A 20,256-nucleotide genomic window follows, 5' to 3' on the forward strand; every position below is an offset into this window, starting at 1 on the left:
AGTGCATAATGTAGTGAACACAGCGTCAAAATTCCCCCAAAACAAGAAAACAGACGATTGTGGCGAAACCATTTTTTTTTATTTGTACAAATTAAACAGCCATTCTACTTCAGTGGGATGAAACGAGAAGAATGTGTGGCTCCAATACCAGGGCGACCGTGCTTGACTGGCTTGTAGGTGATGGAGAATTCACCCAGGTAGTGGCCGCACATCTCAGGCTGTGGACCGAGAAACAGCAAAATGTAAGAAAACGTGATACACATTGTATATAAATGCAATCTGTGACAGGCCAATGACAAGGTGGAGGTGGACAGACAAGCTAAGGCTCACACAATATGATGTATGAAGTGGAAAAAGGCCAGCAAAGCCAAGACTATTATAGAATGAGTTTATATGCCATTTTTCAAAAGACTGTTCAAAAATATATAAACAGAAAAGAGGATGAAGGAAGAAAATCCATTTCCTCAGACTAGCTCACCTTGATTTCAACCTGGTTGAAAGTCTTTCCATTGTACACTCCAACCATAGATCCAACCATCTCAGGCAGGATGACCATGTCCCTGAGGTGAGTCTTCACCACATCTGGCTTCTCCATCGGGGCAGCCTCTTTCTTGGCCTTACGCAGGCGCTTGAGCAGGGACTGCTGCTTGCGACGCAGACCACGATTCAGCCTCCTTCGCTGGCGAGCACAGTACAACTGCATCAGCTGCTCACTGTGGACACAAAGTAAAAGAATGTAACCATGTGTACAGCTACAAAAACACATTACAGAAGTTACAAGGGCCACACACACATGCCAACAAACGCATTACATTAGAATTCAGTTTGTTTCATGCCCATAAAACTATAACCAATATGAAGTTACTTTTTATGTATATATAAAATGGCCAAGAATTTGGGCAAAAACTAAGGACGCTCCGATCGACTAGTCATCGATCATGATTGGCCGATTTCTGAGGGACCGGTGAAGCCCCGCTGCTTGCGACGCGTTCGCGCCTCCCTACTTGCCGTTTACTCAGCAGCAGTCTGCTGTGGAGATTCTTCCAATCTGTCATCTAAAGTTTGCAACCTACAGCACATGCACAGGAAAATGTTGTGCAGAGAAGCGTGATACAATTAAATGTGTCATTTAAAGCTCCAGCACTTGACGGAGCACAGAGTTTTCCGGGCTCATGAAAGTGAGACCACAGGTTCCTCAGCAGCAGGTTGTTAGCACAGCTAACACTTAGCAACACCGGCCGGTCCGAGCGCGACATTCAGAACGCGAAGCTAATTGCCCAAGAAATAATGTGTAATTTCACCGAGCTAGATGATCAGCCTTTTCAGGTGTCGTTTATGTGGTGACGGAAACGACTTGAGTCGGGTACAGCATTCGGCAGCCACCTGAATCTAAAACTTTTAAAAACTTCCGTAGTGGAAAGTTTCATAAATTTACATACTGGCCAACTGTCTCGGTCAGTATGTAAATATTTCATGGATATAGCATAGTCTCAAGAGATTCAAACAGACGTCTCACCTCAAATTAAATGTTTTTAAGTCGTCCTTTTGACAGAATAGTTACTGCATTCTGCATGTTTTTTTCTTCTCTATTTTTTTGCCTTTTTGAAGCGGCATATTGAAACATCTGAATTTAAATGATTCAATGGTTTATGCTTTCACATTATGTACACAGGTCGCATTTTGATAAATTTATTGTCAATCCATGTGATCAGTATCGGTGCACGGCAGCAGAAACCCTGATCGGAGCATCCCTAGCAAAAACATTCCATGAATTCCACAGATGCAACCAGACTTAATTTCAGACAGACCAATCAACAGTTTCGCAAGTTGCCCACTATGACATAAACCCATATATAAACATATGAATGTCAGTGCACCGCTAAGCACGGACATTAACACAAGCACAATTTGAGATAAACTGCAGCTGTGAGATCAAGTAAGACTCATTCATCAACACCAGTGGTCATTATGAAAAAGTCTTTGTAGTTTGCCAACTGTTTTTCCTCTTTGAAGCACTTGATTCGACATTAATCTCAGCAGGCTTGAACACTAAAGCCCCATTGGTGGTGACATTGACTGTAGCCACATCTAAAGCTCTTGCAGGCTACATAATGTATCAGCTGGACAGTTGTGCCTGGAGTTCGACACAGCAATGTAAAGAAGATGGTGCTATGATTCAGATACTCCAGGAATGTACTGCAACGGAGAATGTCAAACCTTCTGCCTCATCTCGGATGATGCTAGTACTCACTAGGACATGTCCAGAAGCTGATCCAGGTCAACACCCCTGTAGGTGAACTTCCTGAAGGTACGCTTCTTCTTGATCTCGGTATCCGCCTGAAAAAAACGGGTCTATCAATCGTACATCTGCATACGCGAATTCTTATTTCATCATTATCACAACAGACAGGCGTATAAGAAACAAACAAAAAAAACACTATTTGGTCATTCAGAGTCAGTTTGACGGTTGAATTTTACGTTAACGCCGATTTAGCTTAGCATAGCATAGTACGCTGCGCTAGCACGAATATACGGACATCGGATGGCTATTTACGGGCCAATTCTGATCATATGCTCTTATACAGATACCTCACCATCGAATTGGGTAATCGACGAGTTTACTGGATTAATATTTAGGTCAGATGCATGTGGATAGTCATGAAAAAGCTTTGGGATCAGCAAGACACCTACCATCTTGCCTGATGTTCCGGGGAAAAGAACGGCTGGAACTCTCGCGAGGCCTGATATCGCGCGAGTAACGGTACTTCCGGTGGGGTCGCGGACTGACGTTTCACTAAATAAACAGCGGGTGGTGCTAAAGAGCCGCTTCTACATGGACGTCTGTTTATTATACTGTATTGAACAATCATCGTTGGCATTCGATCCCATCTTGGCTGAAATAAATTAATTTGAAATTAATTTCACTTGTCAATCATTTTAAACTGGTGTTATTCAAAGCTTTATTTAATGCCTGACACCGGGGAAAACAGGAACTTCAGATCCAAATATAATTGAAACATTATTCCACCGGAAGCTCTTGAGCGGAATTTTGCTTTTTGTCAGCGTCAGTGTAAAAGCATGAGCTTTGACATGTTCATTGGTTACGAAAGAAGGCTTTGCCGATCCATCCAACAAATGTGCTGGGAGTGGGAAAACATTAATTTCCTGTCACTTATCCACTTCTCATGGAGGCGTGAGTCTGTACCAGGGTGACAGCCCTTGACAAGTATCCTGTCCATTACAGGGTAAGTCATCTCATACACATGTTTTAATTGTTCAAAAGGAGGGACGACCGCCTCTTACACCAATGTGTGGCTCCAATACCAGGGCGACCGTGCTTGACTGGCTTGTAGGTGATGGAGAATTCACCCAGGTAGTGGCCGCACATCTCAGGCTGTGGACCGAGAAACAGCAAAATGTAAGAAAACGTGATACACATTGTATATAAATGCAATCTGTGACAGGCCAATGACAAGGTGGAGGTGGACAGACAAGCTAAGGCTCACACAATATGATGTATGAAGTGGAAAAAGGCCAGCAAAGCCAAGACTATTATAGAATGAGTTTATATGCCATTTTTGCCATTGCTGCACAAGTTCGCCCAACATCCAGAGCCCGGCCTCCATGGGTAATTTAAGGTATAGCAATATATATTGAAAATAATAATGTATTCATCAATGAACATATAGCTCATCCTGCTAAAAATATATTTTCATATATTGATGTATTGTTCAGTGCTTTTGCGTTCTCCACCAGCTGAGATTTTATGAACATAAAGCCAAGTCATTGACACAAGAATGAGCAGTTTCTTACTAAATGTTTATTTAAAGTCATTGTAGAAAAACAGTCCTCACTCAAATCACAAATGAGCATAAATAATATTCCGTCGCGTCAACAATGTTGAGGAATGATTCACTTGATTAAGAAAGAAAATCCAGTATTCTTGAATGGAATGTTAAAAACGATCTCCAGTCGATTCCATTTTCCCTACTGGATTACATCGGAATAGTCACTAATACCCATTTCTTTCTTCCATTTCTTCCCTCATTGGTCAAAAGGACCTAAATAGTTGACTGTAACTGGTCCATGTAAAATACTGAAGGACTGACAGACACATGTACATTCTAATAATCACACAGGTGGTGAGCAAACATTTTGTTTGACTGCATTCCCGTGACCTTTTACAGCCCCCTCTGCCCCCCGCTTCTTCCTCTCTGTGTAACAGCATAGCACGAAGAGAGCGATTGTTTGGCATGTTACAGAAACTCCTTGGACAAAATAAGAACAATATAATCACAGATATACAGTTCACCATGATATGTGTAACATTACTTTAGGAAAAATAGGAAAACAACTCATACTCATAGTAAAAAGGACAAGACCGGAAAAGGTGCATCATCCGAGGAATATTAACTAAAACTATCGATCCTGGTATCCACATGTAGCTTGTATGAAACAGAGTAAACATGGATTATTTTAGAAGATGATGTTGAATAATTTGGAAGATTTAAAATTTTAATTTGATTCATTTTCAGATGTTTTTTTTACTGAAATAGTCCCATTTCATATCTATGAAATGTATGTAGAAAAAGTAGATCATAAGCAACTATTCAAATGATCAAGCGAATTGTACAAATACCTTTTAGCTGTTTGAACAAACAAGAAACGTGTCACTACCAGGTCCCATTACCCTAAAGCACATTGAGGTCTCCACGCACATTCAGTTCCTCCTCCAATTTAATAATCTGTCCCGTCTTCGTGGTACACTTGCTCCTCCTCATGGTAACCCTGGTAACCTTCATCCTGGTAATCTGGGACATAGTCCTGTGCTCCGCCCGCTCCATTCAGATTATCCGGAACCTCCCCGCCTTTGGAACAGTATTTAGCGTCGTAAATCTGCCGGCCAAGGCCGAAGATCTGGCCGCTCTGGTTCGCCCCCTGGCTGTAGCCCATTTGTAGGGACATGGTGCTGTTGTCACACTTGTCCGTGCCCATCTTCTCGTCGTAGATGCGACGCCTTGTCCCTGGTGCAGTCATTCCAGCCTGCAGGAGACACGCGTCTTTTGTCAAACAGATCAAATATTTGGCAATTTACATCTTCATATTGGACTAAATGAATAGCATGAACTTACAGCTACACAAATGCCCTTCAGTTATTTTCCACAGGTGCACTAATACTGAAGTTTTGTTACCTGACTTGCGCCCTTGTTTGTTCCCATTTGCAGACTGATGGTTGTGTTGTCCATCGGTGCCTGGATGTGTGCTTTAGGGTCGTACAAATGTCTCCTTGTTCCGTATGCATTCATGCCAGCCTGACTGGCACATCTGTTTGTCCCCATCTACAGAACCAATAACCACATGAACACAGAAGTTAGTGCTAGATAACAGGTTCATGTTCCTCCTCAATGAACTTCCCCATGGCTGTGTCATATTCACATGCCACAGTGAAAAACAATGTGCTATTGTGACATTTTTGCAAGCCACTGTCACCTGTGTGACATGGCTCTTGGCAACAGAAACAACAACAAACAGAGGTGCAGAACAATGCAGGGCACTGATACTCAAGTGAGCGAGAATGTGACAGGTTTCGACACAGTTTTGCAGACACACGTGGATTGACTGATATATATCTTTAATGCTAAGCACTGAATAAATCCATAACCTCATTGCTATTCTCTTGGACTCCAAACAGCCTTGTTTAAAAAGCCAAAAACCAGTTGAAGGAAACTTAAGTGAGCGCTTGTTATGCAGTCGTTGTCCAATAAGATGTTGACAGTACTTCTGTTGACAATGTTATGTCAAAGCTGAATCCAGTTACCCAAGAATATTCCCGAAAATAAAATCAGATAACTGCAATTTTAGGTTTTTTGTTAGGGAAATTGATGCATTGTGCTCAATCGGACAGCAGGTGGGAGTAGCATTAAGGGGATCCACACTGTGATTCATATCGGAGATTCAATGGCTTATTGTGTTTTATTAAGACAGGATTTCCGGGCCGTGCACGTACTAAACCGGAGCTACCACGTGACAGGAAGTGCCATAAATTAACTGAACGTGTGCTACAATTAGTACCATGACATTTTTAAAGAGGCATACAATTTTTACGAGAAATTTTATGAAGAAAAGGGTCACAAATAATTGAATTATCATTTTACAAGTTTCCCCAAAAACCGCATGTACCGTACCTGCAAACCAATGACACAGTTTCCAGCCTTCAGCTTCTCCTCGTCAAAATTCCGTTTCTGCTTGTCGGCATATTTGACCCCGATGTCCACCGTGGATTGATTCCCTTTAGTCTTGGCCTGCCCGAAATAGATAACACATGAACAATGGCTACTTCAGGGTCCAGAATTAGATTTGCCAGAGTAATATATGACAGGATGTGCACCAACATTAATCCGGTTAAAGTAATAAGATTAGTGAAAACAAGTGGAGTCAGTTGTTTCGGAATCACTGAGCTTTAAATCCAGAGAACACTTTGGGAAAAGTCTTATCAAATAGCATGGATGGATAGTGAACTTTTAATTCCCAACTTACCATGCTAGCAAGGGCAAGCAGGGATATCTGGACCTGGGTCATGTTGCCGTTCTCGAACAGGTCATTGGCTTCGAAGACATCGTGAGGCTTCAGGCCGTACTCTTTAGCCGCCTTGATGAAGTTCCCGATATTCTCCAGCTAAAACCACAGAATGACATTCCTCAAGCCTTTCAAAAGGACAGGTTGTTCGGTGAGCAAAACACAGAACCGCCTATTAGCCCAGTGATACCAGACAACGCGTGGAGAGATACAATTAAAGTGACTTCACTACACCCTCTATTATGAACATGTTTGTCATCGGCTGACTCACCTGATGCCAGTTCAGAGCGGTTTTGTGGACCTTTGGCACGGAGCCTTTCTCCAGTGTGTTCATGAGACTGAAAGAGAAGTGTGGGAATGATATTTTCAAATGTCACCATGCTGCAGAGAAGCGTTCCTCATCATACCTGCACAGAATGACGCCATTTTTCAGGCCTTTTTGGAAGTCAGGGCCAATGGTCTCTCCGGTCATTTCCTCGATCCAGCTCCGGAGCTCTTCCTCTTTTTGAACATCGTACTTTGATGCAATCTGTTGAAGCAAATCACAGTTGGTTTTAAACCAATGAAATAGAACATTTTGGACCTTAATAATATATGATAATAATAATAATAACGTAACAATAATAAAATGTAAAAATATATATTGGATTCATAAAAATCTATAAACTTGCTAACACAGGTGGAAGTTTCCAGACTAGATGTCGACGTTTATATCCTCTTTTTGCCACCGAACAAGCTGTGGAAGGAGAAAACTTCAACACTAATATTGAACAGGCACATTATCAACATCAGCGGTGACCTAGTTTCTGGTGAAATTTGTTTCTTGAGCAAATTCTAACATGACTCAGCGTGCCACGTTTTTAAAGATTTATCTATGTTGTAAAGCCTGCATTTTATTTCTAAAACAACACTGTGTTGTGCTAACATGACCGGACTAGTGCAGGCACACACTCACTCTGCCATATCCTGTTTGGTAAACTGCTGAATTCTTGCCTGAAGAACAGGAAGGCAGTGAACGAAACGGGTCTTATCGCTGCACAAAGGCCAAGTCTTAGGTCGAGGTGCGATGTTTTTATTTCTAAGATTTCACTCCCAAAGTGTGAGGGACATGGTTTTCAGGCAATGAATGAGACTATTGAGGGTAAACATGGCTGCCCTCTTGCTAAACAACTGTGGCGCTTGTGCGACAAAGAGAGCAGGTATAGGTCTGTCCCTTTAAATTTCTTGTAAAATAAAGTCTCTTTCTGTAGCAAAGCTAAACAACACTGCTATGGTGAGTTATTCTAGGCTCAGTATTCAGATCGAGTATGTTTTCAGTTCTTAATACCAGCTCCAGACGCTTATAACTGAGAAAAACTGGTCTTGCATTAATGTTTAAACGAGTAGTTTGCCACTGGGAGAATTTCTTATGAACTATAATCCTGGATTATCAGATGTCAAGATTAACAATACTGTGCCATCAACAGTTTCTTTTCATCGATTTGCAATTGTCATCATAAAGGGGGAAATGAAACAGGTCTCTGCTAACCATTTGAGGTTCCAAGGTTGAGACCAACCACACTGAAACATGACAATCTAGATCAACCGCCATCAACAACAGAAGAATAACTGAAGAGAAGTGAATGGAACGTTCTGCAGATCATATCTGAGGCTGATATAAACAAGCTTGTCTTTGATCATGGTATTACTATCGGTACAGTTATTACGACTTGTCGGTGCACGGCCCATTTCCACTCACAAATGACCTATTTCCATTTCTATTTTCTTTGACTCCTAGTAATACTGGTTTATTTATTAAGATAAAAATAACATTAATTCGACTGAATTCCCATGAAAAGCTATTTATAAAGCTCCTTCGCAGCATCTTTTAACAACATGGGCGTGCATCACCACTGGGGATCATAAATAGACAGTTCTCTCGTCGGTGTTCGAGGTGCCATCATGGTTGTGAGGCCCCCCTCATAGCTACTTTGGCAGGAATGTCCTCTAATTACATTCTCTTCATTCAGTTAAAAAAACATCAGTGGCCACTTTAATTGGCCACCAAGCCTCCCGACAAATGTAATTTACAGAGACAAGCTGCACGCGAGGAATGCAGCAAATTGTGTGTTGACTAGTGGCTGGAGCAGGAGACGAAAAGTGTCTGAAAAGTGGTGACACGCTGAAACGCGGCATATCACAGCTCATTTATTTCATTCCTTTCAGCGAAGCCCAGGAGTATTTTGTAAAGCTCTTTTCCACGCCGCTAAATACCTCACATTTCCACGTCACCGATGAACGGAAATACCACTCAAATCAGGCCCAAGGACGCCCCAGACAGGAGGGAGCTTTTTACGCTCAACATGTGTTGGACAGTCTGCTCACTTTTGGGGAGAGGTCGTGACCCCGCCAGTGCTGATAGACGGCCAGAAGTTAATGAAACAAATGTGTCTGCAAATTACGGGGTATTAAAGCAGAGGCTCCGTCGCAGGGTGCCATGACTAGAGCATTTATTAAACCACACCGAGTCTCGTCCACTGACTTCACTGCGCTGATACTGTGGGAAATAGGATTTCAACTCTCACACCCATATGGTGACGATTAGATAAACTGGGAAGAGGCGCCCGCAGGCAAACAAAACAAGCGTTAGCATAAACAAAACTTTATTATTATTATCATCAAGTGGTAACGTTTACGAGCGTAGACCGGTTTTAAGAGCTCTTACTTAATTCTAGTTTAACAAGCAGTAGTGTCAGGGGCTTTAGCTCCGTTTAATTATTGCAATAATTTTCTCACAATTCATCTTGGTGTTATATAACCTCTTCTTTCCATGCCATCCTTTGCTCTCTCTTCCAAACTTGTGGAAGGGCAGCTACACAATTGGGTCTGATCCTCTCAAGGTTTCTGCCCCATTCCAGTCAGAGGTGAGTGACATGAGTGAGTGGTTTATGAACGGCACCTTTGTATACAGTGGTACCTTGGTTTTCGAACGTACCGGACTTCGAACAAATCAGAGTTCAAACAAAAATGTCAAGATTTTTTTGCTTCGGATTTCGAACCAAAATCCAGAACTCCAACGCCCCCGAAAAAAGCTGGAAAAACCATAACGCGCACGGACTGATCAGCTGACCCACGACGCGCTTTGTTATTGTAGATAACGCAGCCTCTGTATGCAGACGTGTCGTGTTAGCTACATTTACTGACTGTTTTTTCTTCATATTGAGGTGTAAAACCTTTCCTGTCTCCACACTGGACCGTGGTAGAGTGTCACAGGGGAGGTGCTCGCTCTCACTCCAGGGTTTGATGTCCTGTTGTGGGCTGGAGCTGGGACAGGGATGAGGCGAGTCTGGGACAGAGCGTGACTTGGTTTATGACTTTGTCACAGCCAAACTGCACAGAAGCGCACATTCAGAGCTGGACACGCACCGGGCACCTCTTCACTTCTGGAGAGACGTCACTCACTCGGCAACCCCTCCCACATGCAGCGGCCACACACATAGAGGAACAGCGCACCTGCAGCAGACACTCTACATTCACTCCTACAAAAGCATATTTTAAGGCTTGGAACGCATTATTTCTTTTTCCATTCATTGTAATAGGAAAAATCAATTCAGATTTCGAACAAAACGCTTCTCGAACGGCCGTCTGGAACGGATTGTGGTCGAGAACCGAGGTACCACTGTACTTCTAAAGCGCCACTTATTAACATAGTATGACATAGTTATATATATATATATATATATATATATATATATATATATATATATATATATATATATATATATATATATATATATATATATATATATATATATATATAGTAGTGTTTTAGCTCCCTAGTTTGAATGCATTGCAATGCAAGACAGGGTGCTCAAATAAAACAGTTTCCACCTATTTGTCTTGTATATTTGCTGAAATGTTGTATTCAGTGTATTTGTAGTTGCACTGTAGCAGCAGTTCATAGTGTTAGGGTATGGTTTATTCAACAGGGAAGCCCCTCAAGTCGGTGGCAGACGCGCATATAAGTGGTGTTAGAAAGTTATCAGCAGGATCAGCGTTGGAATTTTAAGTGGATCCGGATGGGCAAACACTTCTGCGCATCAACACAACCAGGTCATTGAAGATAATATTTGGGTCAGGAACTCCTACACTATAAAATCTGACAAACTTTATCCGGGTCTCCTTTCCTTCCATGTCAGTGAACTCTTGTCAAAGTCATTCGGCTCAGCGATTTAAAGCGCAATAGAAGCCTCTGCAGAGATTTTTACTTTTTGCCACAGCGACACGTCTTTGCCTGAAGGGACAACGCCCATAGACGGATTTACGGCACTTTCCTTTTTTTTTTCAGGCCCAATGAATTTCCCTAAAATCTCCGACTACATACAAAACGCGCACCGAGGACGATTTAACAAATACAGAAATACATTTCTCTTTTAGAAAGTTAAATTACGATGACAACGTGGTGGCAGGTGACAAGTTCCGGGAAAGTTAAAACCGTTGAAATGAGGCGGGTTAAAAAAGTTGTTGACAAAGTTATTGACCGATTATTGAAGTAAACATACCTTATTTTTGACCTCCGCGGAGTAACCGAAGCTCGGGCCTCTGTTGAAGGTCGTCATTTCCACGCACTTTTGTGAAGGTGACTGGAGGTTGCGGAGTGAGAATTAAAACTGCGCTGAGTTATCGCTGTCTTCCAATGAAAGCTGCACTGAATACTTCCTTTCTCTTCAGCGGCCGCCAATAAAATCGCTCCCACGGTTTCTTCCACGCAGACCAGATGGAGTCAAGATGCTTCACGGACACTTATACGCCGCCTCCATGAATATTCAACACCAGCCACCGAAGCCGTCAGTAAACACGATTACACAATGATGTTGGCAGCCACTGAGCTGAGCTGAGTGAGATCCTGTGTGGACAACTCACAATGCAAACAGAACCCAAACGAAAATGATATTGTCATTTATGTAGAATATTCCAAGCCTATCCCGCAACTACCTTCGACAAGACATCACATTTAACAGTTGTAATTTCTGCAAATGTTCTTTTCCGTTGCTGCTGTACCAGTACAATTTCTACAACTATTATTGTTATTACCTCCTCTGGTGCTATTACACAACAACTAAACTTGGTAGTTGTGCGCCTCTTATACTTCTATTTTTCATCAATCTAACAAACAATTTCAATTTAAAGTTACAATGCGACATTTCTTACAACCACTATTACTTCTTATTTTGCTTCTTGTGCAGTTTGTACACCTACAAACGCTCACTAAAAACTAAACTCAAATGTATAACGTGAGGTTAACACAAAATCTAACAAAAAAAACCCGTTCCATTTTATTAAAGATATCAGACGCGTACAAGTCAATTCTCCCGCCCCTTTCCTTTCCGAACGCGGAAGTAGTAAGGAGAGCGTTCTCTTTCTCGCCAACACTCTTTGGTAGGATGCTTCGTGAATCGATCTGTGACTCCACCTTTCGCCTTCTCCTTTTGGGTCGCGATTGATATCAAAAAGTCCATATATGGAAGGAAACGTCCTAAATTCCTGGACGGTGGGAGTGATCCCTGAGTCCCACCCTGCATTCCAGACGGCCAGTGGAGCAGACTGTGTCGCACGAACTTGAGTCATTGTTAAAAAAAAAAAAACTCTGAGGAATCTACCGAGTTGACGTAATGTCGCTGCTTTTATAGCCCGGCAAATCTCAGCGTGTCTTGAATTGCCTCGTCGTTAAACGACATTACGTCCAAGACGTCGACACTCAGCACATTTTACGAGATCGGAAAAGGCGAGATTCAACCTGTAGCTCGGGTTGTCGTTACATATCCAAATTTTTGTCCAGTCATCGCAAGCGAAGCTGTGTAGTTGAACCGTGAGTACTAAAGCGTTTTCTTCAGAATGTCAAGACGAAAATGCAGCAAAAATAGTTGGTTTAAAAGGGTGATGGATCACTACAGAATGGTCATTTTAAATTTAAAATTATCTCGACTTAGCAACCGAACAGTCCAAAATGAACAGTTTCCCTCGTCGACTATCTTAATAAAAAGATGTCTAACCTTTTCTTGTCCTCTGACAAGGACTTTTACAATAATTTCTCGACTGCCAGTTACACCTTACCCTCTGCGTTTTATTTTACATCCTGTTTTATTTATTGTGTAATTTCTTTTTATTATTGTCATATTCATTTGTTTCTGATACTTAAATAATCCATCCACATATACATGTACAGTGATTTGATATTGTAATAGGTGTGTTCTTGACTGTTTAATTTTGGCAATAAAGAAAAAAAAAGTAACACCTTTAACAGGAAAAACGGTCCCTCTCTTTCGCAGGAGGAACTCACACTTGCTGTGTTAGTAGGTAAATGTGAGATTATCCGGTATGTCACATCTTACTAGGCGGCCTGTGAACACTAGGTTCAAATTTCCATTCAATAGTAGTATAAAGCTCACATCAGGGTCATGACCCTGTCCCGATCAGACGAATTAGAAAAAAAATATCTACAACTGAAAACCCCAGAATCACTGTTCTTAATGTCATGGTTAGAAGTAAACACAAATAATATGAACTCTGTGTATACTCCACATCTACATATGTATATATGTAGATGTGGAGTATACACAGAGTTCTACCAGCCACTTTTAGACCCTTTATTCTGTAAATCAAGACGCACAGAAGGGAATCGACCAGGTGTTGTTTCTCAACTCCCTCCAGGGTTTTAACCTGACAGAAGTGTTTAGTCGGGTCAACCAGGTGTTCTCAGTCCCAGACAGGTGCTTGCTCACAGCAGCTTCTGGAGGAAGCAGATGACTGCATCATGCAGCTGTGTCGTGTGCCGACACCATTACTCAACCTCATATCAGTACATGGTGACGTCAGTGTGCTGACTAATGCAAGTGACATCACTGAAACGAGTCAAGCCTGGAAGCAATTCCAGTGGCAGTAGATCATAGTGACGTCACAGAATCAAACCACATTCTTCGATTACACATGGCCAATGTGCGCCCCCTTATGGCAGGACAGGTCAATACAGCGGACTAAAGAGGAGCTGACGCACCCTCAGACACACACTGAAGCTGAAGAATTAGATCACTTTATTTTTCAAACAATTGAGAGATGTTAAACACTGAACAAAGAAGGATGCCCCTGTCCAAACTCCACAACACAGATTTTAAATCAAGCGATTGTAGCACTTCTCTTTATTGCCAGCTGTGGTGTTGTGCAGTTTTCCATCACCCGCACCCTCCATCAGTGCTTCAAAAATAAAGTAACATTGACGGTGCATAAACCAGCATCATACTGATCTCGGAATTCAGAACTCTCACACTTCCAGCTCCAAGGACAAATGTGTTCTACGCGGAAGCAAATCCAGATTTACCGTTTACCAAGGCACATTGGTAGGGATGAATTAAGGAGTGGACTCATGAAAATAGAAGCTGCAAAAAAGTGTGGAAACCAGAGAGAGTAAAGGGATAGAGGAGTCAAGTACGATGCTACCGTATGTTTCCTAAACCTTAAAGCAGCTACAAGAACTTTAATCGTCTCCAAAATACTGACTGAAATAGAAATGTAACTTCAATGGTCAGAGATGAACAGGACGCACAACCATGTTGATGATCGTGTTCAGAATACAAACTGAAAAGACAATTTCAAAAACACAAAAAGTGAGGGGAGACTGCAATGATGTACGTTCACACCAGGATTCATGCAGAACTAACATGATTCAAGTACTGCACTCGACTGGAGTAGGATGGTCATTGATACACCTAAATCTTGACTTGGTGAAGTTGCCAATCCATACACGCATTGACTGGTACAGTGAACCTCGCTGTCTTCAAAACACTACTGGCGGCTTCCCAAAGAGCTCAATGGACGTACAGCAAGATAAAATGCTGAGTAAGCAATTTACCACGTTTCCGCATTTGTCACCAACTGAAATTTGAGTGCTCTTAATTTGGAAAAAAAAGGGGTGCAATAACTGAGATCTAAAGCAGCGTGACGAAGAGCTATGACGGTTGAAGGTGAGTGGAATGTATGGTGAGAAGAACTATTTCTTAAGAACAAGGCAGGAAGAACCGATGTGCGAAAGAAAAAGTGAAGAGGCAAATGACGGTTTTTGAACACCTGTGTGGATGGACATTCCATAAATGCACTGGTCAAAAAAAAAAAAAAGAAAAAATAAATAGATGTATACATTAACAAATTTATAATTTACTCTTTTATATTTCACATAAAGCTTCTTGTAGCCGCCAAAAACTGCTCCAGTATTCCTCTCTCAACACGATGAGCGGTGTGTGCTGGGCGAACTCCACTCTCTGGGCAAGAACACGGGCGGTCCAGGCAGGACAACTAAACCCCAGCCTTCACACTAGTATAGTTCTACATAGCAAATCCTCATTCAATATCAAAAGGTGAAAAATCATTATCCAATTAAGCCTGAAACATCTGTAGAATACAGAATATGAAAAATTCACATAATTTGCTTTGGGTTACAAAGGATGACTTTTTAGTAGCGGTGCTACACAACTAAGGCCTCATCGTTCTGTGGCGTTTGCTTTGTAAAATAATTCAAAACCAGCCCTTGTTATCACAAACTCAATTTAGTCTTTCAATTTTTTTCCTTTTTTACCGGTTTGTACCAAAAATCAATAGATTAGGAAGAGGAAGAGGAGGAGGAGGAGATATGGGTGTGGAGGGGGAGTTTAGCAGGCCTGGGACTTGCCAAACTCACAGTGAACAAACAAAAATCACAAAGAATCTGGTCTCAAACAGAGACGGGAGTGGAAAGGGAAGGAATCTTCCCAAACCCTCAGTCTAGGCAAACGTATGGCAGGATGTTCAATTTGCTTTCATCCCCATGAGGGTCCAACGATATGCACTCTGTCCAGTCATACCAGGTCCCCTTAGTGTCCAAACAACCATTCACCCCCGGCCAGTGTTGAGTGTGTATCCTGTCCATGTCCTCGTCCGTCACCTCTCGACTTACGCCGGGTAAATCCCCGACAAAACTATCCGTCTGCAACACGTGTGTCTTTCTCGTTTCGGTGACAGTTTTTTCTTCCCTTTTCAGATACTCTGACATGAAAAAGTGTGCGCTCGGGGCCTGAACCCCAGAGGAGGTGAGCACATTACTCTGACGGTTCAAGTAGGACTGGATTATTTCATTCCTAGACAGCTCGTTCCAGTTTGTCTGACAAAAAGGGTTCGGACTGGGACCTGGGGTTGTGACTGGGGCAGCAGGCTGAGCGATATCAGTCCTTTGCCTAGACTCAGCAGGTTCAGGAGTGGGACAAGGGGAAGGGGCGTCCTCTGTCTGAGATGGTTCTTTATGTACCAGGGGTTTGATCTGCCCGGTGACGGGGTCAAACGTGAGTCTACGTTCTTTTAACCTCACTGGCTTAGTTGTGTCCTCAAATTTTTGTCCATCTAAGTTGACAGAATAGTCCCGAGGCCGGTATTTTCTCCTTTTGAGATCCAGGTTGGACATGGGTGTCCCTTCGGTGTCATCGGACCCGACCGCTGGTGCCTCCGACACAGTCCTGTGGAGTTCTGAGTTATTAAGGGGTTGGGAAGGAGAAGGAGAGGACGATGGGGATTCCAATGACGCCGACGGGTCTTGGGGTGAGCGATGAGATTGGACATCTGTAGAAGAGGACCAGTGCATTGCGGACCTGTGAGAAGCATGTGGCAGCTTGTCAGCGTACGAAGACTGAGCCGGGGAGAAAGCAGGCTGGGACGAAGGCATTGGAGATTTCCGACTAGAAGGACTATGAACAGATGCTCCTTTTGGTGTGAACGCTGCGGAGCGCTTGACCGAGTTGTCTGGTTTCGCACTCCTCGGACTGGCAGTGAGTCCGCGAGGACTTCTTGTTGGATAACAGCTTCCTCCACCGCCATCATCCAACCGAGCCTGTTGCTGCATGACGGCAACCTTACTTAAAGATGATGTGCTCGGCAGTTTGGCCATTCCTGGGGAGCTGGGGCGAGGCTTGACGGCATTCACTGGAATTCTGTTGATCTTATCGTTGTCGAGGTGCTCTACCCGAGATCTATCTGGGGACGGGACTACCTCCTGGTCGGGGAGAGTGTCCGGGCTTCCTGCAATCCCATTGGTTGGGGGTGGCGAAACAGAATTATCATACGACATCTTGGAGATTTTCTCTGGCAAATAGACCCCACTGTCTCTGTTCTCTGCTCTGCGCTTCCGGCTGCCTGACTTCTCAGCTTTTGGAGAGTACGTGTTGTGCACATCATTTCTAATTTTGACCTCAGGGACACCCTTCCCTGAAACCGAAACATCAGGCGGGGAGGTGTCCGTTCGACAGGGATGAGAGCTTCCATTAGTAGAGCCAGGTAGGGTGGCGTTGACAGTCGGTCCAGGCTCGATCAGCTTCTGCCAGTTCCGCAAGAGTTTCTTTGCACGCTTCGCAAGGTCTTCATCCTTGGTCTTCTTTCGCACGTCATTTATTAATTTTCCAAGCCGGGTTTCCTGCAGAAAAGAGCATCCAGTCAGAAGTAAAGTAAAACCAGTAGGGACGCCCCGATGCCGATAGAGCCTTAGCACTTACACAGACACTGCCCATTTTCCTGTACTCATCATATAGTCGCTCATGACGGATACCTACAGTAATGAATATACTACCTAATGCGCAGCACAATGGCTGACCTCAGTGCGCCACAAAGGATCGTTCAGAAAGGAAAACAGACCATGAAGAGTGACATGAATCCAGGAAAATGCCTTAATTTTACTGTAAAAGAGCAACTGGAACAGGAGGACATGGACGGGAGCTCTGCGCTGTGTAAAACCCGACACAAATCCAGACATGCTAGTGCGGTGGACGTGCAGCTAGTTCAGCGGATTTACATGCGGTCCAGGAACATAACCCCTAAGAAATACAGTATACACCCACCAGTAGTCAGTACCAAGATCTTATATATTAGCATATGCAGACTTTGCCCAGGCTAAACTTTAAATGCTAAAACATGAAATCATTTCACGTTTTAGCATGAAACAATTCATTGAAATGTTTTAACATTGGTGTCATGTTCCTTCAGGGAACATGGAGATTTTTTTTTTAAATCCTGACTTAAGATGGTTGTTGTGGCATTATTAATTACACAAACTGTTATAGGCAAATATTCAAAAGTCAGTACTCAGCACTTGGTTGCTAGAAAAGTCAGGACATTCCTAAGACCCAGACACAAATGACAAACCAAAACAGAGTCCCACCTCAAGTGCTTCTTTGGTGATAGGATACTTTTCAAGACAGGTGATAACCTCCAGTACAACCACCATGTTGCATATCTGAAAAGGGAGGACAAAAGGTTAAGCAAACAACAAAATTAAGTTTCACGTTGTGTCAGATGCATTCTGATCACATTTCCTTTCATATCGTAAGTTAACCAATCTGTATTCCAGTAAAGATGCAAAGTTACTGGCAAATTAGGGCTGCAGCGACAGCGAGTCAAGGTAAGATAGACTTTATGAATGTCAAAGGAGAAATTCACTGACACAGGAGCTCTGAGAACACACAGTAGGGTGCAAACAAGTAATCAAAACACAATACTGCATACACCTATAATCGACTATTATTGCAGACAAATTCATTAGTCGACTAGTCATGGCATCATCGCTCTCCTCACACAATCTGCATTAAGACGAGAAAAGGCAGTGGGACCATCGCAACCCACAATGTCTGACATGTGGCGCCATTTTGAAGCGCACATTAAAGAACATGCACCTTCCAGACCTCATTTTGAGCAATTCAAGTTCAAACCTCAAATTTCAAAAGGCACAGGTTCTATAACACACATTATACATATTATTTTCCAAATACTATTTACAACACTACCCGCACACGTCATATGCCGACGAATCGTTCAGGTAGACTGTGACTAGTCGACCAAAATTGCGGACATATTGCAAAAACTACTTGACACATGGGTCCTTCCATGAAGTTGGCTTGTGTGAGTAACTTGGTGAAATCAAATCTCAAATTCCCAGTCTCAGCAGTTATCAGCGTTGTGTTGTTATTTTGAACCAACGGTGAATCAAATGTCATCTTGGGTGTCGGTAGATGGGCCTGAATTCATTTCCTGTGTCTTAGAATTATCAGGGGAAAAATTGTGATTAAAGCAAGTCAACTAAATGTTCCGGTTCTTAATATCAAAGTGCAGAGTTCTATACTAATTTAACACTTTCTCCAGTGACCTCTACACAGCAATATTTCAGGGGATTGTCTCTACAAGTGGATTCAAACTCAATCAGTATAATGTAAATAACTGGGCTCTCATGGTGGCTGCACATTTGCTCAGAAGTAATAAAACGCCATTTCATTCCACATAGCACAATTACTCGAAATAATGGTTAAAAAAAGCCACGGACAGAATCTGAAGGAGCTGAAGACCATGAAACCTTCGGATGTAGCAATGTTACCAATGAAAGACAAATCTGTTTCACAGGCATGAACTAATATACAGGCGCTATTATACACATGTTAACAAAATATATGACACATACATACATGCACTACAACAATTTAACAGTTTAGTTTAATTTAGTGGTGATACTGCTTCAACAAACGCACATTTAAGCGGACGGGTGAGTGGAGAACGCAGAACTGGCATTGGGGGTTAGAGACCAAGTTGCAATGCCAAGTGTCAGAGAAGGACACGTTACCCCGAATTGCCCCACCAGGGTAGCAGCCTAGAAACTCCTAAAAAGTGACCAACTTTCCCGTTTTAGTAGATACGGCAACTGATATCCTTTCCTCTCCGCTTGGCTAAACGTTGACTATTTCCTAAAACGCAGCTCCGGCTGTATGTGCTAAGTTAGCTCACCGACTCCCCACACTTGGGCAACACTTCACTTTTACGGTCAATATAGTTGCTGACGACCACTTGCTCTTCGCCGGGCAACACGTATGGCAATGCGATTTTAATAATTCTAGTGTTAAGTGGGATTACCCGTCTTACATAATGTGCCATAGAAAAAGCTAAACCCGCTTGGTAAAGCGGCTACGTTAGCATTTAGCATGCTACCAGACCAAGCTTCAGCCTGTTTGAACTGAAGCTAACTCAGCGTTCCGACTGTCAACCGAGCAATTCGACGATTCTTATCCAATGTAGGTGATTAAACTTGTGCTACAGGTGGAGGTTTGACTCAAATGTGCGGTTAAAAGCTACCTAGCTAGCCCTACTCACATTGCTGTGCCTGTCGATGGCCTGCAGCAGCCGGTCCCTCATCTGCTGCGGGGTTGCTGAGACCGTTGTCATTGCCCGTCTGGAACGAACCGGAGGATGGAGGGAGGAATCCTCCAAAATCAAGACAATAGTGACTCAAAAGCCGCTGTGGTGAGGGCTGAGGCGTCCGCACAGCATATTTCTGCGTCGCCTGAGAGGAAGACGACGAGGTTCGCCTCACATGGAGTCTGAGGTGTGTGTGTGTGTTGACTGCTCTGGTAACTCACTACCAGCTGCTGGATCCCCGATGGCCTCCTGGTGCATGCTGGGTAACAATGTATGCGCTCTGACGTCTGCACGTACCCGAGTCAACATCCCTGAGCTGCACCTGCACATGGAAATCGGGCATTGATTTCAAAACGAAGTCATAATGTCGACTTCACTCCGGGCTGGAGGAGCTCCCATCCACCCAGGAAGCACGTCCCACCCACCGGAGGAGATTTGAGCATCTGTACCTGCGTG

General features: G+C 43.0%; 3 protein-coding genes across 3 annotated transcripts; all 3 read right to left on the bottom strand.

Annotated features, from left to right (window-relative positions):
* Positions 1–57: 57 nt before the first annotated feature.
* On the bottom strand, positions 58–2,740 carry rps15 (ribosomal protein S15). The gene is made up of 4 exons (XM_053883403.1): positions 2,692–2,740; positions 2,252–2,337; positions 479–713; positions 58–218 (listed from the first exon to the last, which is right to left on the bottom strand). Exons 1-4 carry the CDS (start codon positions 2,692–2,694, stop codon positions 105–107), a joined length of 438 nt encoding a protein of 145 aa, XP_053739378.1. The 5' UTR covers positions 2,695–2,740; the 3' UTR covers positions 58–104.
* Positions 2,741–3,800: 1,060 nt separating this feature from the next.
* cnn2 (calponin 2) lies at positions 3,801–11,346 on the bottom strand. The gene is made up of 7 exons (XM_053884121.1): positions 11,118–11,346; positions 6,984–7,105; positions 6,848–6,914; positions 6,538–6,675; positions 6,186–6,302; positions 5,193–5,339; positions 3,801–5,043 (listed from the first exon to the last, which is right to left on the bottom strand). The coding sequence occupies exons 1-7, from the start codon at positions 11,172–11,174 to the stop codon at positions 4,738–4,740; spliced, it is 954 nt and encodes a 317-aa protein (XP_053740096.1). The 5' UTR covers positions 11,175–11,346; the 3' UTR covers positions 3,801–4,737.
* Positions 11,347–13,612: 2,266 nt separating this feature from the next.
* Positions 13,613–20,039, bottom strand: crsp7 (cofactor required for Sp1 transcriptional activation, subunit 7). Its single transcript, XM_053884278.1, has 3 exons — positions 19,756–20,039; positions 17,783–17,857; positions 13,613–17,041 (listed from the first exon to the last, which is right to left on the bottom strand). The coding sequence occupies exons 1-3, from the start codon at positions 19,825–19,827 to the stop codon at positions 15,362–15,364; spliced, it is 1,827 nt and encodes a 608-aa protein (XP_053740253.1). The 5' UTR covers positions 19,828–20,039; the 3' UTR covers positions 13,613–15,361.
* Between the last annotated feature and the right edge of the window lie 217 nt (positions 20,040–20,256).

Source organism: Synchiropus splendidus, chromosome 13, assembly GCF_027744825.2.
Source record: "Synchiropus splendidus isolate RoL2022-P1 chromosome 13, RoL_Sspl_1.0, whole genome shotgun sequence".
Classification (NCBI taxonomy): domain Eukaryota; kingdom Metazoa; phylum Chordata; class Actinopteri; order Syngnathiformes; family Callionymidae; genus Synchiropus; species Synchiropus splendidus.